Source organism: Lissotriton vulgaris, chromosome 1_1 (assembly GCF_964263255.1).
Source record: "Lissotriton vulgaris chromosome 1_1, aLisVul1.2, whole genome shotgun sequence".
Lineage (NCBI taxonomy): Eukaryota > Metazoa > Chordata > Amphibia > Caudata > Salamandridae > Lissotriton > Lissotriton vulgaris.
In genome coordinates, this window is record NC_141685.1 from 943060600 (window position 1) to 943081000 (window position 20401).

General features: G+C 48.5%; 1 protein-coding gene across 1 annotated transcript; it reads right to left on the reverse strand.

Moving 5' to 3' along the window:
* Positions 1-319: 319 nt before the first annotated feature.
* BCDIN3D (BCDIN3 domain containing RNA methyltransferase) lies at positions 320-13393 on the reverse strand. The gene is made up of 2 exons (XM_086959162.1): positions 13153-13393; positions 320-1467 (listed from the first exon to the last, which is right to left on the reverse strand). Exons 1-2 carry the CDS (start codon positions 13366-13368, stop codon positions 886-888), a joined length of 798 nt encoding a protein of 265 aa, XP_086815288.1. The 5' UTR covers positions 13369-13393; the 3' UTR covers positions 320-885.
* Between the last annotated feature and the right edge of the window lie 7008 nt (positions 13394-20401).

A 20401-nucleotide genomic window follows, 5' to 3' on the forward strand; every position in this document is an offset into this window, starting at 1 on the left:
AAATACAGCTAGGCAAAACCTTATAAGCACTTCCCTGTCTGTCACTGCACTAAGTCCCCCTATACAAATCACCGCCTTTTCACCCAATTAAAAACAGGATCCCGCAAAGCAGCCCACTGCAAGACCAGTTATCAAAGCTGTGCTCCAGTCTGCTGGCAGACTAAGATCTCTCATTACACACCTCAAAATGGCAGAGAAGAGACAGCACATGCAATTACCAGTTACCACAGATAACAGACTTACACAAAAAAAGAATCAACAGGATAAAAAGAAGGAGCAGATCAGGATAGAAAGAAGCTGATAGAAATATATGAAGTCATTTTGTTGGAACTGTTGATACATAATGTGTTTATTTTATCACACCTAATTGCTTGATTGTACTTTCCTTGACGTTGGGGAGTGTAGTTTGTGCATTACGTTGTTGATAATGGCTGTTGAGTTTAAAAAGAAAAGCACAATCCTCGTCTCTGGTCCCGACCCTGAATTGAAAGTTATCACAGATTTGTAGTAAAATGTATTTAAAATAAAAATTCAAAATAAAACTAGAAACAGACACTAGGCCTAGGATTGCACCCTGCTGTTACTTGACGTGTACTACAAACTGATCCTTTGCCAGCAATATGTCTCTACTCACTCGATTTACTGGTGTATGCATCAAAAACAGTTCCCCTGCTTGTCCGACTTGCACTGTGGCTCTTCTGCAACATTATTAATGTAAACATCACCCGATTTTTTTGTTAAGTATTCCCCTGTGCCACAGTACAGTTTGGTTATGCGCCTTTTGGTGATGGACTACATCACCAAACCAAACCAGTAGCTCATGTTGCACAAAGATTCTTAAAGGTTTTTCTCTTGCGCGTTACTGACACCACTATTTCACTTGGCTTACAGTTTGTTTGATTTAAAAAGGAGAATGCTTCGGTCCCAGCTGGTATTCCCGAAAGAGCAGATCAGCTCTGAGGCTCCATCGTGGGTCAAAATGTCTGTTATTTGCTTACTCATGTCACCAGTAATAGTCAGAGACCGAAAGTGGTCAAAGTCATTTTTGCCTAGCTTGCGTAGCCGCCGGGCAGCTGATCGGTAGCACTTCCAAGGCTGGGGCTCAATCAGCATGTACTTACAGTGAGATGCGAGGCAGCCTAAGAACTCCACCAGACCTCTGTCCCCATGGTGGAGGTGAATCCACATAGTCACAGACATGCAAAAACCAAGATCAAAGGTCGAGCGATCAAACCTAGCAAGGAAGGAGTCAAAGACCTCTTGGCGAGCAACTGCATCCATGAAATTGAAGCAAGAGTAGGAAATTGAACTTGGAAAGGGGTTCATTTCCTCTGCCCTCTGAATCAAGGTGGCATCAATGTCACAGCAGAGTAGTTGGACATGTCTCAGATCATCTACAGAAAGTGCAGGTGCCGTTTCATTGTCTTGAAAGCCCATGAGAAGACGATACAAAGCAACACTCAGGTCCTGGGAAAGAGAAAAAACATCCGTGTAAAGTGATTTAAAATATCTTTAAATGATAGTCTAGGAGTATCTCAATTACCTCTTTAAAAAAAAGTTGGAGTGCTGACAAACGGGAATTTTTCTACTATCTAGGGATGCCTAGTTTTTTTCATCTTGTTCTTGTATTCTGTTCCACAAGCCATGCCAACTTAACGAATTCACTCGATCAAAAACCCATTTTTTATGCTCCTTAGCCCTGAGATTTGCAAAGCATCCCTTTTCCTGACTTCAAAGTTATAGGGTCCATATCTTCACTTCAAAAGATTCCCTTAGAGTCACAAAGATGCCCAAAGTGCATATCCAAATACTCAAAATCTTTCAATGTTGCCAGCCTGGCTGCTCTCAAAGAAGCATGTCTCTTTTTTTTTTATTTATTTTTTTAAATTTTTTAAACCTTTATTGTAGTAAAGCACACAGCTATTCAGCCTAACATCCCGGAGGCAAGGCAGCATGGTATCAGAAGAAGTAGTGTGCAAAGCGGTTCATATCAGGACAATGCAGGTTGTTTTTTATTTTATATACAAACAGGAACCTAAACAGAGGCGCCCGAGGGCGCAGAAGAAAGGCAATGGAGAAGGAGAAATGCCTATGAGTCAGTAGGAGGCGTCAGAGGCCAGGTAAGATTTAGAAAAGAACGTAAGTAGGATGTAGGAAAGGGGGGGGGGGAGGAAGGAACAGGAGAATTACGATACGAGTAGCGTAGCTGGTGTCATCGGCTACGGTGACAGGTGTTCATCGCGGGGAATCGGCTCTGGTGGCAGGCACAAGTCACCTCTGTAAGCATTCCATGCCCCCCACACCTTATTCCATGTCTGAGGCCGCCCTCTGGCAGTATACACAGTCTTCTCTCGCAGCATACACCAATCCATGTTGGCCTTCCATTGCACCACCAGGGGGGCCGCGTTGGATCCCCATTTCTGCGCTATATCCCTCTTAGTGACCATGTTGCCCAGTGTAGCCCAACGAGTCTGCGCCGTGTTGTAGTCATTCGGCTCCCAAACATTGGAGGAGGCACCTACGCGCCTCTGCAGCCAACTCAACTCCAGTCACCTCCCTCATCACTCGATGTACTCTCTCCCAAAAAGGGGCAATAACGGGGCACTCCCATAATATATGCATAAAAGTAGCAAGGGCTCCGCAGCCACGACGACAAAAGCCATCAGGCGAGAAGCCCATACGTACAAGCCGGGGGCCGGTAACATACACCCGGTGGAGGATTTTAAACTGCACCAGCCGCAGACGCGAGGAGATGGCGACCTCCTTAGGGGAGGACACAGCACTCTGCCAGTCCTCGTCGTCCAGTTCCAGGCCATCGGCTACCCACTGTTCCCGCAAGTGCTGGAGGAGGTCGATTCTAACATTAATCAGCTTCTTGTAGGACAGAGAGATGGCGCTATCTGGCATATGTCCGTCCAGAACTCTGTCCTCCAAGGGGGAGCTCTCGGGGATTTCGCCCTCCTCCGGTCTAGCGGCAGTTATTGCGTGCTTAAGTTGGGCATAACGGAAAAACTCCGTTCCACCCAGTCTGTACTCCGCCTGTAATTGCGGAAAAGTCTTGACTTCCCCCCTGGCCAGCATGTCTTCCACCCTCGAAATGCCTATGAGGTCCCATTTGTCGAAACCCTTGGTATGCCAGAGCTTGCCTAGGATATCTGAATCATATAGAGGGGTGAATTTCGTCAGTCTGCCCTGCCAGCCCTGTATCTTATTGATCGTTCGCCACGTGTGGACTGCCGCCTTAGTCGGGCCTGTGAGGCGCCGATCGAAGGATCTAGAATAGAGGGCGCGGTAGTAGTTGCCGCCTTGCAAGAGCCATCTATCCATAGCATAGCCCGGGCTGTCCACAGGACCGTAAAGGCTATGGTTAATAGCGGTAAGTTGAGAGGACCAGTAGTACCTCCGCACATCTGGTAACGCAATGCCCCCATCATACCACGGCATCGTAAGCTTCTGGACAGCGACACGGGGCCGACCATCCCAAAGCAGGGCACGCTGCAGGCTCTCAACCTCCCTAAAATAACGAGCCGGAACAAGGTCCTGAGTGTTCTGCAAGGCATATAAGAACCTGGGCAGGGACATCATTTTAAATAATGCCGCCCGGCCCAGGAGAGAGAGAGGGAGCCTGCGCCAACTCTCCACATCCCTCCGCAATCGGTGGAGCGGCGGGAGTAAGTTGTGGTCATACCTCGCCTTAGGATTATTCGAGATATAGATCCCTAGGTACTTGAAGCCTTGCCCGGCCAGTTGTATGTTGCAACCTCTAGGGAGGCGCGGCGTGTCACCCTTGAGGATGTAAAGGGAGGATTTGGCCCAATTAATAATCAGGCCAGAATAGCGCCCAAACAACCTAAGCACGTCACACGCCACAATAAGCGACTTACAGGGGGAGGTGAGGTAAAGCAGGATGTCGTCCGCATACAGGGAGACCCTGTCCTCGAAGCCATGCAAGTCAGGGTGCGAGCGTAGCATAGCCGCGAGTGGCTCCAGGGCCAACGCGAACAGGAGTGGAGACAAGGGGCAACCCTGTCTGGTGCCGCGGTGGAGCGCAAAAGGAGCAGACATGCGGCCGTTAACCATGACAGCAGCCAGAGGGCAAGCATAAAGAAGTTGCACCCAGCCCAGGAAGCCCGGCCCAAACCCAAGCTTTGTCAGTACCGCCCATAAGTAGCTCCACTCTAGGGAATCAAAGGCCATCGTGGCATCAAGGGAGGCAAGTACCGCCGGTTCCGTAAGGGCGTGAGCTCTGGCCATGACCCCGTGCAGGCGTCTCAGGTTGAGGGCAGTGTTGCGGCAGGGAATAAACCCGGATTGGTCCAGGTGTACCAAGTCGCTGATAACCCCGACCAGTCGATTAGCCAGTAGTTTAGCCAGGATCTTGGGCTCCGCGTTGAGGAGAGAAATGGGGCGGTAGGATCTACAAACATCCCGCGGTTTGCCTTCCTTATGGATGACCACTATGGTGGCCAGCCGCTGGTCCAAGGGAAGGACACCCTCCTCACGGGCCCGGAGGAACATACCCCTCAAATAAGGAGAGATCACATCCGGCCGGATCTTGTACAATTCAACCGGTATGCCATTGGGGCCGGTAGCTTTACCCGCTCGCAGGGCGCGGATCGCCAAAGCAATCTCGTCCGCGGTGATATCCCGGTCCATATCGACACTTTCCTCTTCCGAAAGACAAGGGAGGTCAATCGCCGCGAAGAACTCAGCTGAATCGGCCTCGGAACGATCCGAGCCGGCTGTATAAACACCCAGAAAATAGTCCGCAAAAGACTCTGCAATGGCACTCGGATCTGTGACCACCACTCCGTCCTCGCCCAGGATCTCCGGGACCACCCGGCTTGCCATCTCCCGCCTGTCCAACCAGGCCAGCAGTTTACCGGCCTTGTCACCGACATCATAAATGCGGCCCTGCTGCTCCTTGGCCAAAACCAGGGCAGCATTCGTAGCGAGATCATGATACTCCGACTGTTTCAGGGAGAGTTCGTGTAGGAGAGAAGGGTCAGGCTCAGGCCCCAAACGGGACTCGAGATCCAAGACTTCTTCTTCCACATGCAGAAGGTCGGCATCACGAGCTCGCTTAGCCTCTGCAATGAGAGCTAGGGCTTCACCCCGCAACACAGTCTTGAATGCCTCCCACAGGGTGACCGCAGAGCCAACGGAGCCCACATTTTCAATGAAATATAGGTCGATGGCCTTAGCCAGGAGTGCTCGCGTTTTATGGTTGCGGAAATACCAAGGATTCACCGCTGCCGGACGGCTGGACAGGACGACACCGAAGTCAAAGGAGACCCACAACGGCGAGTGATCGGAGACGCCTCTTGCCAGAAAACGGGCCTCGGAGATGGCAGGCGACTGCGCCACCAGGGTGAGAACATAATCTAAGCGGGACAGGCTCCCATGGGCACCGGAGAGAAACAAAAACGGGCGGAGCGCAGGATGCAGTAGCCGCCAACAATCCACCAAACCCATAGAGTCAAGGAAGGTCGGCAGCCACATTTGGGAGCCCAGTAGGTCCCTCGGTGGCTGGCGATCAAGGGTGCCAGAGCAGACTGAGTTGAAATCGCCCCCTAGGATCAATAAGCCCGAAGGCAGGGACAAGATGGCGCTACCAAGGTCCTGGAAGGTGCTAGATTGGAGGCCTGGGGGAACATAAACCGAAAGCAGCGCCAAGGAACGCCCCTCCCATCTTCCCGCCACAGCTGCGTAGCGTCCTCTGTCATCAAGTAGTGTGACGTCTATTTCAAGAGGAAGGGACGCATGCACAAGGATGCCCGCCCCCCGGGAACCCGAGGAGAACCCAGAGTGGGCAACCATTTTGTAACCCTTACGATTTAGGGCCCTACAGGAGTTTCCCACCAAGTGCGTCTCTTGCAAAAGCACAACATCAGGCATGTGCCTCTTTATCAGTTGAATTACCACCCCTCTCTTAACTCGGTCACCTAGTCCATTGACATTCCAGCTAAGCACTTTCAATTTCCTACCCCCCATCATCCAACAACCCGCCCCACCCGACTCCAACCAACTCAATTTCCAATTGCATAGTAAAACACACAGCCCATTGCCTCAAGAAAGAGAAAGAGATAGAACAAACAATAAAACTTGCATAGTTGCACCCCCCACCCTGCACCCCTGCATATGACTAAAAAGCCCCCCCAACCAGCAGTGTGCCTGTCGCCCCATAACTACTCTACAAGAAGACACCCAGAGGAGTGAGGAATCTCCGCGAACACCCCCGCCACCCTCCATGTACTGACAGGAAAGGTAATACGGCATCTTAAAGCTACATTCGATAGTCAATTGAGGCAAATATTACAGACGAGGAATCACCCACTATAGAGCCAAGTCTCATAGGTCCGGGCCGCCAGCAGCGCCACCTTCATGGTCCTCCTGTGCATCTCGGCGCGTCGATAAGGTGTCCAGCCAGTCACTTACATTTTCAGCAAAGTCAAAGAAAAGGGCACGACCCTCATGCTCGATCCGGAGCTTGGCAGGGAACATCATGGAATACTTGAATCCCAGATCCCGCAGTCTTCGCTTCACCCCTGCGTAGCTCTGGCGCTGTTGCTGAACCGTCCTGGTGAAGTCCGGATAGAAATGGACATCGGCATTCTGGAATTTAAGCGGTCCATGTCGTCTGGAAGCCTGCAGGACCGCGTCTCTGTCACGGAAGTTGAGCAGCCGGGCTACGATGGGTCTGGGTGCCACGCCCGACTTCGGCGGGCCACCCGGCACTCGGTGGGCTCGCTCCACCGAGAAAAAGTTGCTGAGGCCAGGCGGCGCCAGATGAGTCTTGATCAGGTCTTCCACGAGGAGGTCCGTCGCCGCCTCCTCCGAACCCTCCGGTACACCGACAATGCGGACGTTCTGCCGCCTGGCACGGCTCTCAAAGTCATCCAGCCGCCTTGCAAATTGCTCCGCTGTCCTCTGCAGGTTCCGGACTTCAGTTTGTAAGTCCGAGACGTCTCCCGTCAGACTGGACGTCTTGATGTCCAAATTCTTGACCCGATCATTAGTTTTACCCAGGTCGGCTCTAATGAGAGTCAGATCAACGGCCATGCCATCCACCTTATGCGTAAGGACTTCATGCTGTTGCTGCATATCCGCCCGGAAACTTGTAATGGCCCCCAAAATGTCACTCAAAGTGGGCTCAGAGCCGTCCGGCGAGCCCGAGTGCGGGATGTCCTTGGCAGAGGGCCCGGTAACAGGCGGCGTCTTTGGTTGGGTATAGCGCTCAATCCTGTTTTGTTGTTGCTGTGATTTGCCGCGGACGCCTCTGTTCGATGTCTTATCGGGGTCCCCCTTGCCCGCCATATTAGGTCCAAGAGAACAAAGGGCTATGCCAGGCAAGTCCGAGCCCAGGGAGCCGGAGATTTGTCCGGGACAGACCGTAGAATGCCTTCACAGGGTCGCTCCGCTGTCCAGTACACCTCGCCGCTGGTGAAGGCAGGCAGGCACTCCGCAGATCGGCAGTGCGTAGCGGCGGAGTCCGGAGAGACAATGGCACTGAACTGGCACGGAGTCCCACTCGACGTAGCTCAGCGTAGGAGACACCGATTCGGGATCTGAAAACGGTTCTCGCCTCAGTGGACCATCAGCAACAAGTATCCACCCACGTGGATCAGGATTACGGGCAGGATGGTTGCGGAGGATCGGAAGGTCCGCGGAGCTCCGAGCTTACGCGGCCATCTTGGTTGCCCGCGAAGCTCCTCCTCCCATGTGTCTTTTGTTTGCATTCAACACCAAAGGCAACTTGTACTTCTCAGATACCTTGATCACGATTGCTAGGAAATCTTACTTAAGGTCCTCTTAATCCCTCTGATTCCTACCATCCTTTATTCGTCACTATATTCGTCACTATGGGGTGCCAACCTACCTCAATTCCAAGTTCTTAACCTAAATACTTCTTGAGGTCGCTCCTTTCAGGTTGTCGTTTGTCCTTGTGGTCTCCCTTCTCTGACCACCCAATACCCATGTCTTGACTTCCCATAGTTCAGACAATTAGTCATTTTAGTTCTCGCCACTATAATCTCCTGTATTCAAACCTCATGAACTATGCTTTCACCCAGTTTCTTGGTCTGCCTTAAGACCTTATAAGTCCATTAGTTTCATGTGCTAGCTTGTCATGTACTCCCTTAAGCCCTTCCTTAGGTACACCCGGTCAACACTTCACGATTTGCATTTATGTAATGAGTATATCAAACTGAAATAAAGACATACAACATGTTAGCTCTATGTGTAGACATGCATTTTCGATGTAGCTTTACAACTCTACACCCATTTTCCACATATCCTCTCCTGCTACGCCTCCCTCGGGCCTTCTCTTTGATCCTGGTCTTATTGCATTAGAAAGAGGAGAACACATTCCTCATACAACTCTATTTTTTCCACTTTATCTTTCGTCAGCTGCCCACACAATGTTGCATTTCTACTTACCTAAATCAAATCCATTCTACATGCCCTCCGCTCCTTTCCTTTTAACCTCCTCTGTCCTCTGTTGTCTGACCAGTCTCTTCATCGGCCAGTTGTTTCATAGAAGTTCACATACATCTACCACTTCTCCTCTCCGCTATTGTCCATGTTTCACACCCTCAGCCCTTCTTCAGACCCTCCAGGATATCGCGATTTGCCGCGAAATCGGCACTTTTTAAAAATTGCAGCGATTTTTACAAAAATGCCCGCGAAATCGGCATTTTTCTAGAAATCGCGGCATTTTTCGCTATATCCTGGGGGGTCTGCTTTATCAGCAGCATTGGAGAGGCACAGCGGGATTTCAACCCTCACACTTCCAGCCCTTGATGACCTGTTAAGAGGTGCTTCGAAGGTGACAGAGGGAGGGGCTGCAGGTTCAGGAGCAGCGACATCTATTCACATGCAAACAGCCCTGCCTGATGGTGGAATCCGCGACTGCCATTTCCCTCTTGTTACCCCGAGCCAACAATCAATTTGTCTCCAAGTTGATGCTAATTATCAGATAAAAGCACCTTTCAGTGGCTAGCCTGCGCCCCATTGATCCCACCTCGCACGTGCTTGTTAAGGAGCAGACAGGTTCAGCTATCCAGCCACGGAGAGCCCGAGAGGGGCCAGCCGCAGAGGTCACAGGGTCCCAGGAGGGCAGCACGCGCCAGCAGGTGGAAGAGGGGCTGGGGAGAGGGGAGGTTGGAGGGTTATCTCTCGAGCTCTGGGGCGGCAAGCGCCCAGCGTCTGTGAATTCCTGTACGAGGCAATGTGTCATGTCTCTGCTATTTAGAGGGGGGCTCACACATTCCATTTCTACCCAGGGCCCCAAACATCCGAAACTCGGCCAGATTACACCCCTGATTACACCGAGGCAGCACGTGGTTCTCTTCACAGAGCGTAATTACTGTCACTAAATTGTAAGCAAACCTCGGTTCTTCAAACATGCAGTCTATAATTTAAGAAAATAAAGAAATGGAAGGGTAGCTGGATGATGGATGAGGGGAAAGATGGATGAGGGGAAGGATGATGGATGAGGTGAAGGATGGATGGATGGATGAGGGGAAGGATGGATGGATGAGGGGAAGGATGGATGGATGGAGGGGAAGGATGGATGGATGGATGAGGAGAAGGATGGATGGATGGATGAGGAGAAGGATGGATGGATGGATGGGAAGGATGGATGGATGGGAAGGATGGATGGATGAGGAGATGGATGGATGGATGGATGGATGGATGGAGGGGAAGGATGGATGGATGAGGAGAAGGATGGATGGATGAGGAGAAGGATGGATGGATGAGGAGAAGGATGGATGGATGAGGGGAAGGATGGATGGATGAGGGGAAGGATGGATGGATGAGGGGAAGGACAGATGGATGGATGGATGGATGGATGGATGGAGGGGAAGGATGGATGGATGAGGAGAAGGATGGATGGATGAGGAGAAGGATGGATGGATGAGGAGAAGGATGGATGGATGAGGGGAAGGATGGATGGATGAGGGGAAGGATGGATGGATGAGGGGAAGGATGGATGGATGAGGGGAAGGACAGATGGATGGATGGATGGGTGAATGGATGGAAGGAAGGATGGCTAAGTGAAAGGGTCGATGGAGAGAGAAAGGGAGGATGGATGGATGACTAAAATAGTGGATGGGTGGAAGGATTAGTAAGTGAAAGGATGGCTGGATTGGTGAAAGGGTAAATGGCTGAATGGATGAGTGAATGGATGGATGGATGGGATGAAGAGTGGATGGATAAGTGTACAGATGGATAGGGTGAAAGGGTGGATGGATAATGGAGATGAGTGAAAGGATGGATGAGGGGATGGATGAAGGGATGGATGAGTGAAATGATAGATGGAAGGATACATGATGGATAGGTTTGCAAACGGTTGAATATGTTTGGAAATGGCTGGGCTTACTTATATACTATTGCGCGACCTCTGATGTGTCTGTAAAACGTACCTATTGTCCTGAAGTTTTGTCCTGAATTTTGAGCTCCTGTCCTGAATTTAGGCCTGAATTTTGAACCTTTGTCCTGAATTTTTACACTCACCGTCCTGAATTTGCACCAATGCCAGTTGGTCACCCTATTCGCTGGCTTGGAGACGGAGCGCCGTGCAGAGATGTCTGCCCCTCAAGATAAACAGACAGAACCACTCAGCCGAGAGAGCTGAGGCGCACACGGGACGGGGTATCTGCAGAGGCGCGCTGGACAAGGGATGAAGTCAGAGGGTTGAGCTCACCTATTGCAGACCATTTCCCCCTGGGAGTGAGCCATGGGAAAAATCCTAGAGGCGAGAAATTTAACACGGGCGTCAAGTGGCCCCATGTCATGGGTGTCAACTTCAATCAGTCCCCGCTTTTAAATCTGAGACGATTTGCAGGCTGACATTTTGCAACGAAACTACAAGTACCAACATGCAGTTCGCTACTGTTTAACAAGTGACCACTTGGCGGTTTTGACTGCTCTTTCTCTAGTGTTTAGGTCTGTCGAACGGGCATCCGGTGGGATATCAGGTCGTGTTCAAAATACACTGTACTATTTAACGTGCTTACTAATAAAAGGGGCGATGGGTATAGCCATCATTAGTGCAGCAGGTACAGTGGCACCAAGCTCTAAGGCTATTGCAAGACACAAACTGACCTGCAATGGTACGCCTCTTCTGGCGCAAGGCTTTGCAACGTGACGCATCTCCCAACGTAGTAAATACCCTGCACCATGGTGCATCTTTTGCGCAGCCGCTGCGTCACAAAAGTGACGCAACGGCAGCGTAAAAGCAGCGCAAGGGGCTTGTAAATCTGCCCCAAAGTGTCTACATTGTAAAGAAACCAAATATACATAGCTTCATGTTGTTAACTAAAAAAACTAAGATATCTGTGTTTGTTGTAGGAAAAATGGCCACATAAAATGCCGCAAAATTGCCGCTAAATTTCCATATTTGTGCCGCTAAATTTCCATTTTTGTGCCGCTAAATTTGCTAATCCATGCCGCTATATCCTGGGGGGGTCTGCTTCTTGTGGTTATACTTCACAGTTGCTTGCCCTTTTCTATCTTAAGAAATGTTAAATGTCAATATGGTCAAAAAGATGTCCTCTTTTCGTCACCCAACCCATTCTGTGAGCCTCTGCCTTGCCTCTCTTCCAACACTCACCATTCTCATAGCCAGTGCATAATGTCCTCACCCCACTGGTGCCCGTTCCTCTTCCCCACCTACGGTAAGGGATGCCATTAGGCCATTTTTTTAAATGCCTGAACCTTTAATGCAGAATACAAAAAAATACTGGGAAAAGGAGAGAAAACCATCTTCTCTTCTGAAATATAAACCTAATAAGCACTGGCAAAGCCAATAGGTCTGGGTTAAAAGGTATGCTCTATAGTAATGTGAAAATTACAAGTAGGTAACATGGGAGTGGATATGTTTTTGTGTGGAAGCACAGAACTGTAGAATAATATTGGTCAAGTGACAGTTGCACTGTGAAGCCAAACCTAAAAATCCATGTAGGTTAATGGCTACCCTCATTCCATCTCTGCTGCTATAAAACCAATATAAATTAACTAGTTATATGAGACACTTTATTAGCGTTACAATGTTATATGTTTTGCCCCTAAATGTTCAGGCAGCTGGATAGATAAATCAAATCACTACAACTGTGTAGTGGGCAAGCACTTTTTTTGTGAAAGAACACAACTTCTAAGCAATAAAAATGTACTCCTGACTCCCAAAATCTAGGCGGAGACAAAACCCTTCTTCTGGCAATTCGCACATAATTGTCTGGCGACAGCTGCACTATCCAGTCAAGCTATAAAAACAAACACAGAGAAATAAGTAAAAATGATTTGAAAGCGGTCTAAATCATTTCAAAATGCTTATGTGAACAAGCAGACAATAGCTTTACTACAAAAGAATTCTGCCAACTTTAAACAAACTCTTTTTTCGCCTATTAGTTCTTGGCTATTCTAAAACAGCAACATGTAAACAAATGGCCGATATTTGTTTCTAAGAAAAGTGTCAACCCTACCTACGACCCCTCTCAAGGCTGTTGTTCTCCTGCATTGCCCTCCTTTTCTCGCGTCACTTTCCCCATCTTGTACACTCGAGGCAGCCTCTCTTCTTTACTGTTCCCTTTTCACCAGCAGCTACTTTCCCTCTTCTCACTATTGTTGGCACCCTGCTCTTTAGTTTTCAATTGTCCCTATATGCTCCTTCGCACCTCCAAGAGTCCTATCTACCCCTACTAGTAAGCCACTTCACAGTCATGTTACTTATTTCCATTCTCGACACTATTCCCTCATCTTTCACCCACTGTATCTCTTTCCATTCAATGCTTCTCCCCTCGCTTCTAAACATTCTCTCTCTCTGTAACCCTCCCTCTCCATAACTACTCCCCACAAAAGGCTCTCTCGCTCGTCTGTCAAGACTCATTCCACTGGAAAGATCTTAAACTTCCGGGTTGTGTTACGTTGTATTGTGGCATTTCAACGTGAAAGTAGTTTACCTAGTCCATTTTTTATTTGCACTTCGACACCTTTAATTTGAAATTCGTGATAGGTGAAGAAGGCTGTAAGGGCCAAAATGCAAAGAAAACAATTAGATTAAATGATCTACTCCCACAAAGAAATGAGTCAACACGAGAGTTGGGGCAACGCAGCGTGTTACTCCTTTCCAATGTCGGCTTGCTTCCTCACCCCGCTGTTGCATCCCACGTCCAGGCACAGGAGCGGTCTCGGCCATTCAGCTTCGGGCAGCCTAGTCTTCAGCTCCGGGCTCAGGAGTCGGAGCCGGTCTCCAGGGGAGTTGAAGCGGTAATAATGCGGGAAGTTCCCAAAGGGAGCGGCGCCTGGATCCCCAGACGAAATCAAGTCTGCCGGAGGGTCCGACTCCTCCAAACAGGACACCGCCATTACACCGACTCACACTCGCGACACGGAAACCAAAGAAAGACTAACTACAGAGGCAGCTGATTGGGATCCTTCAATGAAAAGAAGTAGAAGAAAGACTGAAGAAGCAGATTATCAAAACCAAATGACAGGACGTGGTATAAACGTCTAAGCATTGGCAAAGACAATAGTTCGTGGCTGTTGAAGGCTGAGTTATAGCATATATACTATTGCCAATAGACCTGATTCCAGCGGGAGACTCCCGCTGTTTGAAGCAAAAAAAATATCTTTATTTTACCTGACTCCGTGCTGTAATTGCCCCTGTTTCAATAGAAGTCAATGCCGGAAATGCATTCTCCCGATTTTTTTTTAATTCCCACTGTCTTCTTCTCAAACATTGGCATGCACGTTTTAGGCATTTTCTGTGCTTTTATATTAGTTGCATGTGCATGGATGTCCAGGGTTTCCACCTTTCTCAAAGAAATATACTGTCATTTGGTAACATTTAAAGTCCCTACAAAGGCCTGGATATGGTACTTAAACAGAACTTTTAACCCCTGCATGCGGCCGCGATTCTGTGCGGCAAAATCGCAAGTGGGCGGGTTCATGGCGGTCCCCAGCCGTCATCAGCACACGAGCACCGTAGTGCATGACGGATGGGGGCCGTCATCAGCATGCAAGGGGTTAATAAAATAGTCTGTTTTCATTTTTACCATGCAGCAGCAACAAATGATGGATGGAATGCTGAATGAATCAAGCATTCACCCCTAGCTAAGAGATCTGGGTTAAATCCATTGTTCTTTTGCTCATTACACCACCCAAGTTTGGACCCAGCCATATGCAAATCAGTCTTGACCCTGCTCCTCCTGGGAACAGCCCAGCCGGAACTGCAAAGCTGGGTCCTACCTGGACCGTAAACAAGCATTCTGGGATCAGTTTTGGGGTATTACCCCTCATCAGCCAGACTAGCTTGAATCCAGTGGCACAGCGAGCAAGGGACCCATGTCTGGGCATACCCTACCAACTTGGGGTGAACAAAGCAAAACCAAGGGGGATGATGGACGGAGTGTTGAACATTGCAAGCACTCACCCCATATGCAAATCAGTCCGACCCTGTGCCTCATGGAAACAGTCCAGCACGAACTGCCAAGCCATGTTTTCCCTGGTCCCGAAAAAAGCATCCTGGGACCGGTTTCTGGCTAATCAGCCATCATCAGCCAGGCTAGCTTGAATCCAGTGGCAAAGTGAGCAAGGGACCCACGTCTGGGCATACCCTGCCAACTTAGTGCGAACAAAGCAAAACAAAAGGGGATGATGGACAGAGTGTTTAACATTGCAAACACTCACCCCCAGTTAACTGATCTGGGTTTAATCCATCATCATTCTTTAGCTCACTCCATGCACCCCAGTTCAGACACAGCCATATGCAAATCAGTCCGACCCTGTGCCTCATGGGAACAGTCCAGCATAAACTGCCAAGCCATGTCTTCCCCGGACCGGAAACAAGCATCCTGGGACCGGTTTCTGGATAATCAGCCATCATCAGCCAGGCTAGCTTGAATCCAGTGGCCATGTGAGCAAGGGACCCACGTCTGGGCATACCCTGGCAACTTAGGGCGAACAAAGCAAAACCAAAGGGGATGATGGACAGAGTAATTGTTCTAAAATAATACAACAATTTAGGAAAGTAAATCATTTTAATTATATTGGTTCTACCAATAAGAGTTAAGTGTAAGTGGTCTAGTTTTTAAGGGGGTCAACGGGACCGCCCGCCTAAAGGGCGGGGGTCCCGATGTGTGCATTAGGATGCGCCCGCCAAAATCTTAAAAATGAATACACGCATTTGCATACACGAAGCGGCAGGCACCGCGCGGTGCCTGCTGCTTGGTGTATGCAAATGCTGGGTGGTACCACAGGTACCCCCCCTTTGCACCCACCACCTCGGCCTTCATAATTTAAGTAGATGATACTTTTCAGGTCTGAAGGGGTTCAAGGTCTGCTTCTTCACTCAGCTCAGCATTCTATACCCCAACTCAGACATACAGGGACTGAAAAGACACAAGATACTAAAAATAGTCACCCTGCACAAACAAAACACACAGAAAATTCTGCCATTTTAGCTACCTGCTGAGCAAATCTGAAAATCTTGACATTTTGTCTTTAGAGTTGTCCCTATCCAGTGGTTGTAAGGGGAAATTCTTTAACGTTTATAACAGGGTGGACTCAGCTGGGGAGGAAACTGAGACTCTCTGTATATTGGACAATGCTCTAGTCAAGTAATTGGATAACATCCCACTATAGTGGCTGGTGACTTTAATTGTACCTTTGAGCCCCTCGCTTTAACTGCCCAAGTTTTGACAGAAGAGTGGGATAGGGAATGGTTAATACCGCCACTAAATCTACCCAATATTAAATGGACGAAGAGAGGTGGTCAACTGCTAGCTTTAACGCTCCAGCTTGACCTACGAGCAACAAATGGGAGAACCAGATCAGATCCAAATGGGGCCCATATGTATAACAGACTAAATCATACTAGTAGAATACACTATTGTTTAATAACTCCTAACTTATGTCTGTATTTGATAATATGATCGTGGGAAATAGACTTGAAAGCGATCATAATTCACTTGCACTTTCTCTATCTGTGTTAGGTAATACACAGTTCATCCAAAATGACCATTGTGACCTGGGAGTGCTATCAATCACAAACAACCAGTGATCGGTTAAGTGGGACTGGGTAGAAAAGCATCCGGAAGTACTAGACTTTGTCAAGAAAAAAACATCGGATCTAACAGAGTATCTAGCTAAAATCCCAAGTAAAGATGCTGTAAAGAATTTATGTTTATGCCACGAACATCTCTTTGACGAGGTTAGGGAATGCTTAGTCGGCTTGTAAAAGCACCAGGAAGTGGTAGCCACTGTACTGGCACAAAGCAAAATTCTTCAAGCTCCTGGTTCAATCAGGATAGTAGAAGGTCCAAGGTAGAGCTTATTAGTGCTCTAAAGCGCAAGGTGCACCTTGTGACTTGCAGAGACAAGTATAGGCGGCCATTACCAGTGCCAAAAAAGGAGTGGGAGAGTTCGCTATGGTTAACTTTACACATAGCTTTAAATGATAAAGATCAAATGTCTTTTTGGAGAGAAGCAACTTACTGGGTTAAGGGAGAGAAACCATTGCTGCAATTTAACATACAGCCTGATGAATGGATGGCTTATTTCGGGTCTCTCTAAGCAAAAGATAGTCACATTAGTGGTGAGATGGGTATTTTTCCACCTGGGGTGGGCGGGAGGGGTGGGGGGGGGGGGGGGGCCGGGGGGTGGCTGAGCAGGGACTTTGAGCCTCTGAGCTTTTCTATGGCGGAGACAGATTTGGCGATTCCATCTTGTTCCCTAGCGCATGCCCCTGGTCCAGACAAAATCCCCAATGACCTGTATAAAGAGGATACATTTCTTTGGGGCTCGTACATAAATATGTTATCAAATTTGATCCTGTCCGGAGCACATGTACCGTTATCATGGCAGGTTGCGGAAATTGTACCCATCTACAAGAAAGGTGAAAAAACTAAGCCATCGAGGTACAGGCCGATAAGTTTAATTGGCTTTCTCCAAAAGATCTTTTGTAAAGAAGTTTTGGGGAGACTCCAAGATTTGATGATAGAGTTCCATGTTTTAAGTGATTTTCAAGCAGGCTTTTGTTCTAAAGTTAGCACCTTAGACCAGGTTTTTTGTTTTATTTGTATATATTGGAAGGAAGTGGACGTCAAGGGGGGTAAACTATATGTGGCCTTTGTTGACTTGCACACAGCTTTTGATTTAGTGCCCTGGGCCAAGCTGTGGACAGTACTGAAAGAATTGGGCCTGCCTCCAAATCTTTTAGACATTTTAATTAGACGCCACGCCTCCAAAACAGCTTGTTGTGTGTTAGCGCCCATTCTTTTGACTCTTTTTATATTTGGGGTTATTGATTTTCTGGACAGGGATGGAGACGATGCCCTGAAAATAAACAATAGAAGAGTTCCCGCCCTGTTATTTGCGGATGATACTCTTTTAATTTCTAAATCTCCCCAGGGCCTCCAACAACTTTTAAATGATTTTATTCAGTTTTGTAATGACAGGGGGATGTTTTTAAATGAGGGAAAAACTAAGGGGCAGATTTACAAGCCCCTTGCGCCTCTTCTACGCCGCCGTTGCATCACTTTTGTGTCGCAGCGGCAGCAGAAAAGATGCGCCATGCTGCAAGGCATTTACAACATGACGCATCTGGGAGATGCATCACGCTGTAAAGCTCTGCATCAGAAGTAGGCGTTCCTGTGCAGGGGGGGGGGCATTTCGGCACAGGAACGCCTTCCAAAAGTGGCTGAGTGAAATCTACAAGATTTCATGCAGTCACTATTGAGCCCATGCTGCGTCAAAACCCTGTGCCTGCTTGAGGCAGGCATAAGGATTGACGCAGCATTGCAAAGATAGGGCCTCCCAGAGCATTGTGGGAGCTGCGTCGCGCTTGCCACGCAACTCCAGTAATGCGCCGCCTTTACGCACAGATGCGTCACTCATTTGTGCCGTTTTTGCCCCATTGTTCGCCGCATTGTAAATGCTTACAAAAGGGGGACAAAAATATTTACAAAAAGGGGTGGTGAGGGACAGAGTCTCTGAATTAAGCAGAAAGCTCTCACCCAGTCAAAAGATCAGGGCTAGATCCAACACCGTTTTTTAGCTCACTGCACCATCCCAGTTTCAGAACCTGGCTGTATGCAAATTAGTCTGTTCCTGTCCCAGTGCATGATGGGAACAGGACAAACCAAACTACAGAAGCCAATTCTTACACTGGGAAGGAAACAAGCTCCCGGGGACCGGTTTCTGGCATTACAGCCGTCTTCGGCCCGGTTTGCTTGAATCCTGATGGTGCAATGAGCAAGGGTTTCACATCTGAGAATACCCTTCCACGCTTAGGGTGGACAAAAATATTTACAAAAAGGGGTGGTGAGGGACAGAGTCTCTGAATTAAGCAGAAAGCTCTCACCCAGTCAAAAGATCAGGGCTAGATCCAACACCGTTTTTTTAGCTCACTGCACCATCCCAGTTTCAGAACCTGGCTGTATGCAAATTAGTCTGTTCCTGTCCCAGTGCATGATGGGAACAGAACAAACCAAACTACAGAAGCCAATTCTTACACTGGGAAGGAAACAAGCTCCCGGGGACCGGTTTCTGGCATTACAGCCGTCTTCGGCCCGGTTTGCTTGAATCCTGATGGTGCAATGAGCAAGGGTCTCACATCTGAGAATACCCTTCCACGCTTAGGGTGGACAAAAATATTTACAAAAAGGGGTGGTGAGGGACAGAGTCTCTGAATTAAGCAGAAAGCTCTCACCCAGTCAAAAGATCAGGGCTAGATCCAACACCGTTTTTTAGCTCACTGCACCATCCCAGTTTCAGAACCTGGCTGTATGCAAATTAGTCTGTTCCTGTCCCAGTGCATGATGGGAACAGGACAAACCAAACTACAGAAGCCAATTCTTACACTGGGAAGGAAACAAGCTCCCGGGGACCGGTTTCTGGCATTACAGCCGTCTTCGGTCCGGTTTGCTTGAATCCTGATGGTGCAATGAGCAAGGGTCTCACATCTGAGAATACCCTTCCACGCTTAGGGTGGACAAAAATATTTACAAAAAGGGGTGGTGAGGGACAGAGTCTCTGAATTAAGCAGAAAGCTCTCACCCAGTCAAAAGATCAGGGCTAGATCCAACACCGTTTTTTAGCTCACTGCACCATCCCAGTTTCAGAACCTGGCTGTATGCAAATTAGTCTGTTCCTGTCCCAGTGCATGATGGGAACAGGACAAACCAAACTACAGAAGCCAATTCTTACACTGGGAAGGAAACAAGCTCCCGGGGACCGGTTTCTGGCATTACAGCCGTCTTCGGCCCGGTTTGCTTGAATCCTGATGGTGCAATGAGCAAGGGTCTCACATCTGAGAATACCCTTCCACGCTTAGGGTGGACAAAAATATTTACAAAAAGGGGTGGTGAGGGACAGAGTCTCTGAATTAAGCAGAAAGCTCTCACCCAGTCAAAAGATCAGGGCTAGATCCAACACCGTTTTTTAGCTCACTGCACCATCCCAGTTTCAGAACCTGGCTGTATGCAAATTAGTCTGTTCCTGTCCCAGTGCATGATGTGAACAAGACAAACCAAACTACAGAAGCCAATTCTTACACTGGGAAGGAAACAAGCTCCCGGGGACCGGTTTCTGGCATTACAGCCGTCTTCGGCCCGGTTTGCTTGAATCCTGATGGTGCAATGAGCAAGGGTCTCACATCTGAGAATACCCTTCCACGCTTAGGGTGGACAAAAATATTTACAAAAAGGGGTGGTGAGGGACAGAATCTCTGAATTAAGCAGAAAGCTCTCACCCAGTCAAAAGATCAGGGCTAGATCCAACACCGTTTTTTAGCTCACTGCACCATCCCAGTTTCAGAACCTGGCTGTATGCAAATTAGTCTGTTCCTGTCCCAGTGCATGATGGGAACAGGACAAACCAAACTACAGAAGCCAATTCTTACACTGGGAAGGAAACAAGCTCCCGGGGACCGGTTTCTGGCATTACAGCCGTCTGCGGCCCGGTTTGCTTGAATCCTGGTGGTGCAATGAGCAAGGGTCTCACATCTGAGAATACCCTTCCACGCTTAGGGTGGACAAAAATATTTACAAAAAGGGGTGGTGAGGGACAGAGTCTCTGAATTAAGCAGAAAGCTCTCACCCAGTCAAAAGATCAGGGCTAGATCCAACACCGTTTTTTAGCTCACTGCACCATCCCAGTTTCAGAACCTGGCTGTATGCAAATTAGTCTGTTCCTGTCCCAGTGCATGATGGGAACAGGACAAACCAAACTACAGAAGCCAATTCTTACACTGGGAAGGAAACAAGCTCCCGGGGACCGGTTTCTGGCATTACAGCCGTCTTCGGTCCGGTTTGCTTGAATCCTGATGGTGCAATGAGCAAGGGTCTCACATCTGAGAATACCCTTCCACGCTTAGGGTGGACAAAAATATTTACAAAAA

Bases quoted from the DNA above. Each gene is read 5' to 3' on its own strand.
- BCDIN3D (XM_086959162.1), bottom strand. From the start codon at position 13,368: ATGGCGGTGTCCTGTTTGGAGGAGTCGGACCCTCCGGCAGACTTGATT. The intron at 1,468-13,152 runs GTGAGGAAGCAA...TCTCTTTCCCAG, and splicing joins ACGTGGGATGCAACAGCGGG to GACCTGAGTGTTGCTTTGTA.